Genomic DNA, 15,443 nt, shown 5'->3' on the forward strand with positions numbered 1-15,443 from the left:
GAAACCATAAACATAAGGGGTCTGTTTTCATATATACAGTGAAGCAATGTCATTGTAACAGCTGCCAAAGTCTCAAACATGCAATGGAATCATCAGAAGAAATGAAGTTACCAACACCCCCCTCTTCAGATCAATGCGATGCTCAAATCCAAAGGTCTGAGATGAGTGAATGTATACAGAAAAATGCAACCTGTGCCAGTATGAAGTGAGATAAGAACCACAGCTTGAGCTGGAGATGAAGCTGTCAGAGTGATGGATTTATAGGGTCTCTCAAAACAGTATCAAAACAGAAAGACAGGCTTAAAATTGTCTTATGGAGATGGATAATAGTCAACAAATGTCAGGAGGATTACAGACTGTGATGAGCAGACTCATTAGGAGAAACTGTGGAGGGGGGTTACTTTGAGACTTCCTCAGGGAGTTATTACAATAAAAAAAAAATCATAAAACAAAGGCTTACAGACTTCCTTTCTAAGAGACCAAAAATGATGCTAGTCACGGTCTGAATCCAGCAACCTTGGAGAAAAGCTACAGTGTTCAAAAAAACAAATGAAATCACTGCTGCACTGTGCATCTGAAGCACCAGGGGAACTTTGTTATATACAGTTATGCTAAGGTCTCAACCAGGAAAGGCTCAAACTTTTATAACATGTGAGAAAATGAATGCAAGAGACTTTCTTGCAGAAGTACTAAGACCAAGAAGTAACAAACCTTTGGGTTGAATAGGTAACAGCTTGCATTCCTTAAAGCTGAACTCTCTGAATCTTTATTTTCACTTTCCAATAAAACAAGGTGCTTCATAAAGCTACTTACCTAGAGCAGCACTGTAAAACTGTTGCGCAGCAAATGAACCCTCCATATCTCCACTGAGTATTCTCACTCAGAGGCTATACAATTCAGGGGAAGAGTGCAGTAACAGGCATATATGAATCATATTACCACACTCACTCCACAGGCTGTGTATTCTCAGTATGTTAATATTAAAGAGGTATACATGTGTCGCATGCTTTAAGGGTGGGAGAAGTCCCCTGCATTATTACAGGTACTCAAGTGACTAGCATACCAGTGGGCACCCATATATCACTCCCTACCACAAGTGCAACACAAGCAAGTGCGGATACTTCCAATATCAAAAAACTTAACTCAGTGTTAAAAATCAGTTACTATATCAACTAACCTTGTCCCCTTTAATTAAAGTCTTTAATTATGAAGTTTCAGCATTTACACAAAATATGACATTCAAGCATTCTGTACAAATGAGATGCATTACAACTGCTCAATGCTGAAACATTGCAGTGAAGAGCATCTAAATCTTTATCTCACACTGTTAAAGTCTTTGCATATGTTGCTCTGTGTAGCCAATGTGATATATATTTTCTCGGGGTACTGATGTTGTGCCATGCACTGCTTGAGATGCTCATTTGTGGCATACACTGTACTGGGGTGATGATCCTGAAGGGGACTTTGTGTAGCACTTCACTGCATTAAAATTACCAAAGTAAAAAAAATGGTACCACAAAACATGTCCACCTAAAATGTTTACTATATTTTATCCCCATTCAATATTGCTAGGAAAGTTCCATGTCCTTGAAGATGGTGGACGAAGGGAAGGAGGAAGGTTCTGTAGATCTGGCAATCCCGGTGGTAAATGGAAGTCAGATACTTCTGTTTCATCCCTCTCTGAGCTGCTACAAAAAAGGAGAGAGAGCTTTATAAATCCCAGTGCATTTCCTATGCAGGCCACTATAAAACCAACATTTATTTTTCTATAAGATTTGTCCAGTTAATACAAGTGCTCTGCTTAAAGAGCAACCTTAATTCACAGATGATGACACACTAAGAACAGCATTCACAACACCATATGCAGAAAACCACAGAAGGACCAATGTGCACATCCCGTGAAAAAGTGACTACAGAGATCAGAAGTGCTTGTAAGCTGCATATTATCAATTTTTGTTATGATGCATCAAATACTGGAGTTTTTTGTCATGGATAGAGTTAAAGTGGATGTTACAAATCAGGTATTCCCCACACACCCACAGCACTGTCTGCTACCTACTAATCACAGACAGAAGGGGCTAAAGCAAAACACACCTCTGCCTCAATTATGCTTTGGCTGCTCAAATAAGAAACATCAAGCATGTTTAAAGAACAATCAAGCCCTTTGCTAAAGAAGGCAAGTCAGATGTACAAACATAAAATGAACAAAAGCTGAAAAGTGACTTTTGGTAAGGCTTTTGACTACAAAGTTGATCAACCTAGAATGTACTACAGTTTATTCTCTCAGTACCGGTCACCATCAATGACACCTATTCTCCTTGGATTTTCCTCAACTGCCTATTCTCTAAGGAAGCAAAATAGTCTACTTCTGGTACAGATCACATGAGAGTCAAATACAAAATTACATCTCTGCTTAGCGTCCATTTGTGGTGGCTTGAATGTCACCTGTTCAGCCTGTGGCTATTAACACTCACCTTTGATGGAATACTTCCTGGGCAACTGCCCAAGCTTATACTGCCAGTCTGCAAAGTTGTTGTTATGGTGCCTGGGAAGACATGCAGGGTACTCCTTATCTAGGTCTGAATGCCATTAGTGTCAGAAATGCAGTCATCATATATTTTATATTCATCTGCTCTTCTCATACTGTCATCCCAATTGCCCTGCATTCCCAGATCCTTTACAAGAACCCCCCATGACATGACCAATAAGTCTTTGGTGAGGGTTTGAATCCCATAAGCCAGCTTTGAAGCTGCTCCTAGACGGAGGTGCAGCTGACTTTTCCACCATAAACTCTCCTTTTTGATTCAGGGCATGAGAAGGATTGTGAGTTTCAGAGACTGGTAGTGTTGATACCATGTTTCTGAAGTACCAATGCAGTTTCCTTATACAAAGCCACACTAGGATTAGCATCCAAATGCAGTGTAGATCAATATGTGTGTATATACAGGCTTGCACCTGTCACCCCTGGGCTTTCGGATATGGGCAAAGGCTCTTGCTACCCCCATAGTACTTTTTTTAGGCAAGACTCAAAAGACAAACCCACCTCCATAGGTATCACAAGGGATAAGAAACTAAGAGTAATGCTACTCAACGCCAGAAGTCTAAACCTCAAGATGCACGCACTCGAAACTCTCCTTAGCATGGAGAACATTGATATCTGTGCAGTAACAGAAACCTGGTTCAAGGCTCCCGAGAGCACCCCAGCACTACCAGCCTATACCTCATACCATGCTTTTCGGCCCCCAAACTTGGACCGAACCACAAAAGGAGGGGGAGTATTAATATTCGTCAAAGATACCCACACCTCCAGGTTGGTGGCACAGCACGAAGCATCAGAGACTATCCATGTGCAACTAACAGTGGGTAAAACTGCCTTCCAGTTTATAGCCTGCTACAGACCACCCTCCCAAACCCAGGAACCCCACTCAGCCTTCCTGAGAACACTGGAAAATATGAAGGTCTCTCCAAACACCATTATATTGGGCGACTTCAACTACCCAAACATAGACTGGGAGCATTACTCTAGCTCCAACACCCTAGCCCAAAGGTTCCTAGAATTTATAAACTCAAATGTTATGGAACAACTTGTTACCACTTCCACAAGAGGGGAAAACATACTGGACCTGATCATCACCAACATGGGGACTCTATGCTCCGGACCAGAAGTGTATCTCTCATTGGTAAGATCAGACATTAACTAATCTCACTGGATATTCACATCCTGACTCCACCCCCTGCCCTGAAAACCACAGTGAAAAACTTCTCTAATGCAAATTTCACACTCCTCAAAACAGAGGTGGAATCCTTCAAAGCCCCGGGGCCTGTGGAAAATACGGCCCAGACCGCAGAATCCTTTATAAACGCATTCTATGAACACCTTCAGGAAAGCATGGATCATGCAATCCCAAATAAAACCAAGTCCCAATCCTCCAAAGGCAGGCGTCCTGTCTGGTTGACCCCAGCTATAAACAAACTATACAATAGAAGGAGGAAGCTACTACATGATAGAGCAAAATCCCCAAAAGAGAAGGCATCTCTGATCAATATTAGCAAAAAACTACAGACACTTAACAAAATCGTCTAAGGCCAGCTTTGAGAGAAAAATTGCACAGGACACTAAGGATAATCACAAGGCTTTCTTTAGTTATGTTAGGAACCTGGGTGGGAATTCCCAGATATGCTCAGAATTAGTCCAAAATGACAAAAAATACACCAAACCCACAGACACTGCCAACATCCTAGCTGACAGGTTCAGCGCAAACCACCCCCCCCTCCCCACCAAAAGGGCAAATATCTATCCCAGCAGAGTGCTTCCCCCCTGACATCTCAGATGCTCAGGTAAGCTGCCCTCTCCAAAGCAAAAAACACAGCATCAATGGGACCAGACGGTGTCCTGGGCTGCGTCCTACATGAACTCCAAGAAGAGCTAAACCCAAACATAAAACTACTGTTCAATCTCAGCCTTACTACAGGATATGTACCCAAAGAGTGGCGTACAGCAACAGCTGTCCCTCTCCACAAAGGTGGTGCCTCAACGGATCCTGGAAACTATCGCCCCATAAGCCTGACTAGCTTGGTCTGCAAAGCTATGGAAAGGATCATCATGGACCTCATAAATAAAGATATTGGGGACCTACAGACACTGGATGCTACCCAGTTCGGCTTTGTTAAGGGCAGATCCTGCCTCTTAAACCTGGTTGATTTCTTTGAAACAGTCACCAAGGCCATTGACGAGGTGAAGGTGGTCCACAGAGCCTACCTGGACCTCGCAAAAGCCTTCGATACAATACCCCACTTGGGCATTATAGATAAGCTCACCAGCTTAAATATAAACCCCTATGTCACTAGATGGGCTGCAAACTGGCTCAAGGACAGAACCCACATGGTTAGAATTGCTGGAGCCATGTCAGACTCCAAACCAGTTACAAGTGGCATCCCACAAGGCTCAGTCCTGGGACCTCTCTTGATCGGTATATATTTCTTGGAGGTACAGGCCAACACGGAAGGACTGTGGCTGACCAAGTTTGCAGATGACTGCAAACTGGGCGCCATAATCGACACTCCAGCCGACACAAGCATCCTCCAAAAGGGCCTCATAGAAACAGACAACTGGTGCCAGAGCCATGGCCTCAAGCTAAATGCCAAAAAGTGTATAGTCATCCCCTTTGGCAAAAACAAAGTGCCCACAAATTACCACATATGTGGTAATCCATTAAGTACAGAAGAAGTAATTAGGGACCTGGGAACCCAAGTTGATAGCAATCTCTCATTTGACAACCACGTGGCCAAAGTGGTTAGAAAAACATTTTATAAAGCCCACCTAATCATGAAGGGATTCACATCTAGATCAGGGGAGGTCATTGTGCCTCTTTACTCATCCCTCGTCAGGCCCATAATTGAGTACAATGCCCCTTTTGGGATGTAACTTACCAGACACCTGCAGCAACTAGAAAGACCCCAAAAGTACTTCACCAAGAGGATCAAAGGGCTCAAACAGATGCCATATGCTGCCCGGTTAAAGAAACTCCAGCTCTACTCAGTGGCATACCGCCTGCTCAGAGGCGATCTGTTCCTGACGTATAAAGCCATGTCCAACCCGGAATTAATGGACATGCTGCACCTCAGAAAATCCAAATCCCATCGAGCTACGTGCTCGAGAGACTTGAACCTCAGCACTGAAATAAATAGGACATGCTGGAGGGACAGATTCATAACCCAGAGGCTCCCTTCACTCTGGAATAAAATCCCAGTCCAGGTTAGGCAGAGTCCCTCATTGACTCTCTTCAAGAGGAATCTTGATGAGTGGATGGGAGATCGTAGGTTTACCCCGGGTATCACTTCTGTGTCACTGTTAGACAGAGGCACAGTATACTAACCTCGAAAAAGGGCATAGCAAAATTAATTTAAAATGGGTGGTGAAAGCCAAACACACTCTGGCTAGGCTTATAAATGTCCTAGGGCAGATAGCCTAGTATGAACCTATGAACCTATGAAAAAGCTACCCAAGGGCTTGCACAAGTGTATAAATACCGAGCACGTGCGAGTCTGACTGCCATTTTGGCATTAGCTGTTGAGATGTAAGCATGTATGCATGTAAGCTCTGTTTGGGTGGCGCAGTGTTGCAGCGGTTAATGCTGTCACCTCACAGCAAGAGGTTCTTTGGTTCGATTCTCGGCCGGGGTGCCTTCTGTGCGGAGTTTGCATGTTCTACCTGCGTTCGCATGGGTTTCCTCCGGGTACTCCGGTTTCCTCCCACATTCTAAAGACATGCGTCTGGAGCATTTCTCCCCGGGCCTCCGCTGAAAACAGGATCTGTGGAACCTAGTCGGACTTTCCCGGTCAACAAATGTTAAATAAATAAATAAATAAAAAATTGTTAACTAGTTCATTCGTATTTAATGATGCTTCTATCCATCCTGATGTGCTTGTATGTATTAAAGTATCAGAATGAAAACCCAAGCCTTCTTGTTTTATGTATTAGAGATGAATGAGCGACATGATGTCAGAAGTGGAATGTCTAAAAGGACATGGAGTCAAAACAGGTATCTCTAAAGGGCATAAAGCCAGAAGCTGCATACCGAAGGAGCATGAAGTCAGAAATGGCTTGGCTGAGAAGATTTAAGACACTTATTTAGATGCTGGTGGAATATACAGGAGTGGATCATCCTCAAATGTATATACTATGCAAAACAGGTCAGAAACGAATTTCAGATATTAAAACTTGCTCAGCACTTTCTTTTCGCATAATATGAAACGAGACATACAAAACATTCTAAATAATTTTTGCATAAACAGATATGTACAATATTCATAAAAATATTCAAATGACTACAGAAAATCTTTGAAATAAAATCCAAATTGCATAAAATGAATAAAATAAAGGGGAAACAACTGCATTTTTACAAAGCATATGTATTTTTGTATTAAGCAAAGCTGTCTGAGTTATCAGAAGTGATTGCATGTTTTTGCAGTGTTACAGTAAAGCTATTTCACAGAGTACAGCCATTATAAGGCATATTTTGCATGGTACAGCCATTAACAAGGCATATTTTGCATGGTACAGCCATTACAAGGCATATTTTGCAGAGTACAGCCATTACAGAGCATATTTCAGAAAGCAAAGTGTTTATTATGCATTTGAATGTTCTTGCAAGCTCACACAGCAATTTGTTCATACATGATTACAAGGGCCATCTTTTCAGTGTGTTTACGTATAGTTTGCAGGCATGGCAGGCAGACAGATTTTGGAAACCCAGTGCACTTGTGTTTGACAGTAATATTAATGAGAACTGGATAGTGTTTGAGCAACAGTACAACATTTTCATACAGGCTGCATTTTCTGATAAAGATAACCGTACAAAGGCATTTACTCTGCTTAACTTAGCTGGGTCAGAAACCATAGAAAGAGAAAGATTATTTGTGAATGCACCTGCTGTCTATACAGGAGAGGGGGAAAACCATCATATTGTTGTACTGGCTGAGTCAGGAGAGGAATCAGAGTGCTTAAAACGTAAATTTAGAGAAATGTGTAAACCCCCCCCAGACAAATGTTACAAAGGAAAGGCGCTTCACTTATTTTACACAAGGGATCAAAAGCCTGTTGAAACTTTTGCAGCATATATAACTGACCTGAGAAATAAAGCTAAAATATGCAGATATGGTGACTTAAGGGATGAGTTGATAAAAGACAGACGTGTGTGTCATAAAAGATGATGCTGTGAAAAAGATTTTGCTTTGTGACAGTGATTTAACTTTGAATAAGGTCATTGAGACTTGTCAGATACACTAGCTCACAGAAAAGCACACAAATATGCTTACAAATGAGAGCAGCTCTAGAAGGCACAGTGATAAAGCTCGTGTTGGTAGCATGCAGCACATTATTAGGAAAACAAGCCCAAGCACATGGCAGCTATAACACCTGCAGCACTTACTGGTAAACTCCAGAACTTTCTAGCAAATTCCAGACTGCATACAGTCTCAGTAAAGCATAAGAGTGAGTCAACAATCTCAAAGCATGGGCCTCAACCTAGATTCAGTGCCAACTGTCATAATTGTTGTGGTAAAAAGAAGTTATGTCTTATCATAACGTTCCATTTGTGTTGTTCATCTTCTTTCATTCATCACTGATGAGTTTGGTTCCGAGCCCTTGGAAGAGAGTGGGCCTTTTTACGAAGCTCGTGCCAGCCAAAAAATCTCTCACGCTAAGTCTCTACCCAGAATGCCCTTCTCCCTGTTACCTCAGATCTCATTTTCCACGTAGCCGTAAAAACGCATTTCAGCCGAGCTCTCAGCTAAGTGAAACTGTTTTGATATTTGTGTGAAAATGTTTGGATATCTTCAAATTTTATTAAGCGATTAGTATCTCCAGTGTCTTTTCTTCTGTTTAACTTTGCTTTTTCCTCTCTACCTGTTGTTACCGTTGGTAAACTTTCAAGTACCATTGTTGGTACTGCCTTTCCTCCCTTACCCTTGTGGTATTTCTTAATACCATAGTTGGTATTTTCTCTCCTGTTTAAACTATTAGCTTAATCTTTTATTCAGGTGTTTCCCTTCTTTTCTCTACATACCAGTGTATTGTTATTGTTGTGACATTTTGAAAGGAGTTGACTTTATTCTAGTTAGATTATACAGTTGGCTGTGGTGTTTTTTTCTATCAAGATGTCGGATAAGAAGGGTGCTGTTAATTTGATGTTGCTAATCTTCTTTCCACTCATGTGCTTGTATGTATTAAAGCATCAGAACAAAACCCCAAGCCTTCCTGTTTTATGTATTACAGACGAATACATGTCAAACAGACTACTTCGCTGACCCTCTTCAAGCGCAACCTTGTTGAGTGGATGGGAAACCACAAATTTGTCCCAGGGTTCCACCTTTGTCCCTCACAGACAGGAGCAACAGGTGCTGACTGAGTTTTTTTGGGGGGGATAAACTCTTGGCTAGGCTTGTAAGGCCCCAGGGGCATTAGCCTAGTAACCTCCTATGATCCTAAGAATGAGCAACATCCAAGATGCCATGACAGAATCTCTCTCTAGCACAGTATGGAGGAACAGGGATAGAAAGAAGATCTTGCCTATAGGCTGGAAAGCTTACTGCTGCAAGACTTCCTCATAGACTGCCTTCCTTGAATAGGGGCATATTAAATGTGTGTGTGTGGGGGTGAGGAACAGACCAAGCCATTTAAAGCACAGTATGGTAAAGTGCAGGGTATTTTGAGACAATTCTATTGAGACTTCTTAAAATTAGGCAGTTGCCCAGGTAAGGGTAGACATGTATGCACTTGGTTCTGCCTAAGGCTACCGCTACAGCCAGACATTTCATGAAGACCCTGGGTACAGCAGACAAGCCGAAGGGCAATGAAGTGAACTACTAGTGGGGTTACCTCTACTATGAATCTCAGAAATCGTCTGTGCACATTTACAATGCAGTGGTATAGACAGACATCAGTTAGATCCAAGGCATCGGCAAAGAAGGCCTTGCAGGATTATCATTTTGATGTTTGGAAATATTAGTCTTAAAGTTTAGACTGGGAAAAGATATACTTGATTTTCTAACCAACAGAAACAGTCTCGAGTTCAGCTCTGTGCCTTTCTCCCCTAATGGCACGTTTTGTATGGCTCCCTGCACAAACTGGCCCTCTAGCAAGGCTGGAACTAAATGAGCTAGTTTCCTAGCAACAAGGGAGATACTTGCGAACTTTAATCTACTAAGAAAGTATACTTTGTTTCCATGTCCCATAATATTTAGAGCACACTGGTTCTAGGTTATCTTCCCCAATTCCTCTTCAAAATAGACCAAGATTAATTACTATCAAAATAGACCAAGATTAATTCCTATTTGCAAGGAAGAAGAGCAAATTGTATTCTGGTACACAGGTAGGAAGGGCTGGGGTGGGGTTTTCTAGGAAAAGGGTGCAGCTTAACTAAACCATAACTGTTCCTTCTGGGTATTTTGACATTGAGCGTCCCATGCATATCCTTATGGTTTACTTGTCATTCTTTCCTGTATTGTACCTTTTCTCTTTCTGAGGTTTGCTGTTCTCCTTGTACATGAGGGGTCAAGATTGCTACAGGTAGTTCCTGCTGAACCTTGTTAAGGAATGAAACTAATTTCTGAACCACCTGCATGGTCTTTTCCTTTTCCTCCAGTTTCTAACACTTGATCAGAAAGTGATGCAAAGATGAGGTTCCTGCCTAAGATGTGTGTGTGTGTGTGTGTGTGTGTGTCTGTGTGTGTGTGTGTGGGGGGGGAGGCATTAAACAGCATCAGTTTCACATGATCTGGCAGGGGTTGTGCATTTTAGCCACACTTTTTGCAGCTCATGGTCACCTGGAAAGCCAAGCTGCATAGGACAAGCATCAGCGACTGCTTCAGGGACTTACCACTAATCCCCCTCTGCCTAATTCCTCAGTTTGTCCAGAAGAAACTCTTATACCTAGCCATGTGGCTGGCAGATCAGGTTAGCAGATGTGTAAGCTTTCTTCTCAAAGTGGTTGAGAATCCTCTCTTTCTTTCATAGTCCCTTACTGGAATCCAAGGACATCACTGCTGGATCAGCAGAAGGGTTTTGTAAAAGAACTCTGGTGAGTCCTGTAACCTGTAGAACGTGTCAGACTCCCTTGGAATAGGTGGGGAGGGGTCTGGCTCCAATAAGGTATCAATGGATGCAACTTCCAAAATATCAATGATCAAAGAAAGAGTGGTTTTGGCTCTGGCAGGACCATAAAATGCTCTAGATCTCAACTGGGGCCTCAGAGTACTCCCTCACATCCCAATGGAATTCTTTCATCCTCTGAAAATTGTTTCCAAAATGGAAACAGAGGGTAAGCTGTACTCAGTGTCAGAGTCATAAAATGGGGGATGATATTTGACCCACATAGGCCAACCCATTTTAACTGTGTCAGAGTAGCTAAATCCTCTTCTAAGGTATATCAATCCTTTTCTTAGAAGGAACCCATGACACCTCTAGGATTTCTAAGTTTGCTTCTATGATTTAAAAAATCTTAAGAAATCCTGAGTCAGTTGGAATAAGTCCTAAGTAGTAGCCCCAGAGAGATATGACTCTAAATCAGATTGCCTTTGATATGAACTTTGCACAACGTGAAGAACCATCCTTATGCTGAGGGTCTAAGCAAAAAAAAAAAATATATATATATATATATATATATATATATATATATATATATATGTATACTGATTATGAAAAACCTTGTGTGGGATTTGCAACACCACACACAATACAGTAGTTACTTACCTTATGAGAAACCAAAGTATCACTATCAGACATTTACAAAAATTCAGACGAATCTCTAATAAGTTAGGAAAACATTCCTCTATGGGGTGCTTACCCAAAATAACTGGAAGCAGGTCAATAAGCTAGACTGACAAGGTTGTGCACAGCATAAAAGTGTACTTGGGCAGCAGCAAGAAAGATATGCAGTTAGCATCGGCAGACATCTCTTTCATATCACTAATGTCCTGACATCTGAGCAGTAAGGAGTCAGCAGAAGCCAAGAGGGGAAAAGATACAGCTCTGAAAGCTCAGAAGCCATGACTGAGACAGAGAATATTGTGAAGAATATTCTGGTATCTGCTATGCACAGATTACACGGGTTACAACTTTGTTTTGTGGGTTAACCCCTTCTGTCACTTTGCATGTTTTTAGTCCTGTGCCAGTTGCTGAAAACCCTGTTGCCTCTCAATGAAAGGCCTCTTCAAAGAATTTTTCTTAATACTAATAAATGGGATTATGAAAAGCTACAGTTGTATGGAGTACTTGACAAAGAAATTTCTTCCAAGTCACAACTTTTATGGCAGTATAACAAATAACTATTGACATAGCTAACCATTACATCTGTTTCTCCCAAAAGAACTAAGTCACCCTGGTATTTGATCAAATGTCAAAATTCTGTACAGTACTTAATAATGATGTCCACTAACTCCTCCTCCTCGTTTCAAGGCTGCCTTTTTACTTACTAAAAACACTAGCCCCTTATAAGATCATTTACCCTAAAACTGGTCCAAAAGTCCTCAACTGTTTAATAACTTTTATTATAATCAGATTCATATACAGAGTAAGGCAAATGGAGCAGCTGTTGTGTAGCACTGGCATTCAATAAGCTGTAGGTGATACTGCGGCTTGAATGCAGATACTTCATTCATGAGCCCACTGTGTTAGTAAGTGTAGCACGTTGCCTTTTTGAGGGGGTCCTCAACTTTAAGTTAAGGAGGGGGCACCAGATAACTTATCTCTGGCTCTGATTATAATTAGATACTACATAATCCAGCTGAGCCCAAATGTTTGAAGCATACTTGCCTGAAGCTAATCCATCCCATTGCCAGAAGAACATGCGGTAAGACTGATCAAACTTATGAACTCATATCTTATCAGATGTTTTCTGTATCACTTACGCTTGCATGAAAGACTTGTGTAACAGGAAGTGTTGCCACAAGACCTTGCTCCAGCAGAAAAAAGTCTCTCCGTACACAGAGAAAAACCTGAACGCAAATTTTATTAGTAAGCGTTTTCGCCTTGCTAAAAAGCTTGGCTTCTTCAGAGATCCAATACAAAGCAAAAAATGCAATCAATGAAGCTTAAATACTCGAAAGGAAATGATGTCACTGACTTTTTAAACTTTTAAAGCAAAACATGTTTAAAACCTTTTGTATATATAAAATAATGTTAGTGTGCAATTAAGTGTATACACCATGCCATACTATAAATACTAAAAGTAAGGACCTAGAAGTCTAATCACCTACCTATCAGAAATCACAAGTAACAGTATTAATGTAAAATTGTAAATACTTATAAATGTATAAAATGTATAAATCATATACGTAGTAAACAGAATATTTTCACAACATTAAAAAACTTCAATAAAGGGCTACAATATTAACATATAAATTTATAATTTCAAAATTCACGAATGGTAACTCCTTAATTTTAAGACAGGTGTGATATTACAATTGTCATTTAACCCGGGGGCATGGAAGGCATCCGTTCTAAACTGCCATTCCAATTCCTTCAATTCCAATAATAATGGAAAGGGGCCCCCTCTAATGGATGGAACAATTTGATCGATAGCCATGAAAGAAAAACTATGACCCACAAAGTCTATTATATGCTTCGCGAGAGCATTAGTCTCATTATTTGTTCTTATAGCATATAAATGCTCATAGATTCGATCCCGTAATCTGCGGTCCGTCTTTCCAATATAGAACGACGGGCAGCAGTTACAAAGGGCAATATAAACAACTGCTTTACTTTCACAGTTAAGGTGCATTCTAATAGTAAATTTCCTGTCCCTCACCAAGAAGGTTTGACCAACCTTTATGACTTTACATCTATTGCAAAACCCACATAGGTACATCCCCGGTTTTCTATTAAAACTGTGGTGTGGGTTATTAGTCTGCAATAGTTCCTTTAGATTCTTGTTCCTCTTAAACACAAACTTGGGGGTAGTGCCAAACATCTTAACTAGTAAAGGATTGTCCAAGATAAAAATCCAATTTTTCTTAATAATAGAAACTATCTCACTTGAATCAAAACTAAATGTAGTGATATAACTAATGTATGGGTCAAGTCTAGTTCCTTCAAAAGGTGTATTAAGGTCATTATCAGGCATTGTTTCGTAAAATGATGTATTTGTCAAATGCCCTTCAATCAAATCTATTGATAAAATAGCTCTGTAAAAACCAGTCTCCCTTTTTATGGTGACCTCCTCCAAAATGTCCTGAACAAATTTCAAAGGGTAATTACGTCTTAAAAACATATCAGACAGAACACTACATTCAGCGTAAAAGAAGTCCAACGTACTGCACATTCTCGCTGCCCTAACAAATTGGCCTTTGACAATGGCCTTCTTTTGACCATAAGGGTGTTGGCTAAAAAAATGCAAGAAAGAATTGCAGTACGTTGGCTTCCTGTAAATTCTTGAACAGTACACTCCATTTTGTAAATCTTTCTCAAGTTTCACATCAAGATAGTCAATACCTACTACTGCAAAAGTGTAAGTGAATTTCAAGAATTCAGTAGTCAGGTTAATTTCTGACACAAAGTTATCCGCTGCTGTTTCATCTCCCTCAAATAAAATAAAGATATCGTCCAGGTATCTCGTGTAGTATTTAATAAACCTAGACAGATCTTGTGAACTAAACAGGAAATGTTTTTCCCAATAACTCATGAACAAGTTCGCTACCACTGCACCGCATGGGGAGCCCATGGCAACGCCTTTTTTTTGCAGAAATTAACCTGACTACTGAATTCTTGAAATTCACTTACACTTTTGCAGTAGTAGGTATTGACTATCTTGATGTGAAACTTGAGAAAGATTTACAAAATGGAGTGTACTGTTCAAGAATTTACAGGAAGCCAACGTACTGCAATTCTTTCTTGCATTTTTATAGCCAACACCCTTATGGTCAAAAGAAGGCCATTGTCAAAGGCCAATTTGTTAGGGCAGCGAGAATGTGCAGTACGTTGGACTTCTTTTACGCTGAATGTAGTGTTCTGTCTGATATGTTTTTAAGACGTAATTACCCTTTGAAATTTGTTCAGGACATTTTGGAGGAGGTCACCATAAAAAGGGAGACTGGTTTTTACAGAGCTATTTTATCAATAGATTTGATTGAAGGGCATTTGACAAATACATCATTTTACGAAACAATGCCTGATAATGACCTTAATACACCTTTTGAAGGAACTAGACTTGACCCATACATTAGTTATATCACTACATTTAGTTTTGATTCAAGTGAGATAGTTTCTATTATTAAGAAAATTGGATTTTATCTTGGACAATCCTTTACTAGTTAAGATGTTTGGCACTACCCCCAAGTTTGTGTTTAAGAGGAACAAGAATCTAAAGGAACTATTGCAGACTAATAACCCACACCACAGTTTTAATAGAAAACCGGGGATGTACCTATGTGGGTTTTGCAATAGATGTAAAGTCATAAAGGTTGGTCAAACCTTCTTGGTGAGGGACAGGAAATTTACTATTAGAATGCACCTTAACTGTGAAAGTAAAGCAGTTGTTTATTGCCTTGTAACTGCTGCCCGTTCTATATTGGAAAGACGGACCGCCAGATCGAATCTATGAGCATTTATATGCTATAAGAACAAATAATGAGACTAATGCTGCATATAATAGACTTTGTGGGTCATAGTTTCTTTCATGGCTATCGATCAAATTGTTCCATCCATTAGAGGGGCCCTTTCCATTATTATTGGAATTGAAGGAATTGAATGGCAGTTTAGAACGGATGCCTTCCATGCCCCGGTTAAATGACAATTGTAATATCACACCTGTCTTAAAATTAAGGAGTTACCATTCTTATATGTTAATATTGTAGCCCTTATTGAAGTTTTTAATGTTGTGAAAATATTCTGTTTACTACGATATGATTTATACATTTTATACATTTATAAGTATTACAATTTTACA

General features: G+C 40.3%; 1 protein-coding gene across 3 annotated transcripts in view; it reads right to left on the reverse strand.

Annotated features, from left to right (window-relative positions):
* Window positions 1-1,181: 1,181 nt before the first annotated feature.
* Window positions 1,182-15,443, reverse strand: part of ZMAT5 (zinc finger matrin-type 5) — a 493,595-nt gene continuing 479,333 nt past the window's right edge. For 2 of the 3 annotated variants that reach the window (XM_044068461.1, XM_044068459.1), the window contains exon 6: window positions 1,182-1,688. In XM_044068461.1, coding sequence (XP_043924396.1) covers window positions 1,550-1,688 — 139 coding nt within the window. In that variant the 3' untranslated portion in view covers window positions 1,182-1,549. The remainder of the gene's footprint in view (window positions 1,689-15,443) is intronic. The other variant, XM_044068460.1, reaches the window with a different exon arrangement.

The sequence above is a fragment of the Protopterus annectens genome, chromosome 4.part0, assembly GCF_019279795.1.
Source record: "Protopterus annectens isolate FY-2018-M chromosome 4.part0, PAN1.0, whole genome shotgun sequence".
NCBI lineage: Eukaryota > Metazoa > Chordata > Ceratodontiformes > Protopteridae > Protopterus > Protopterus annectens.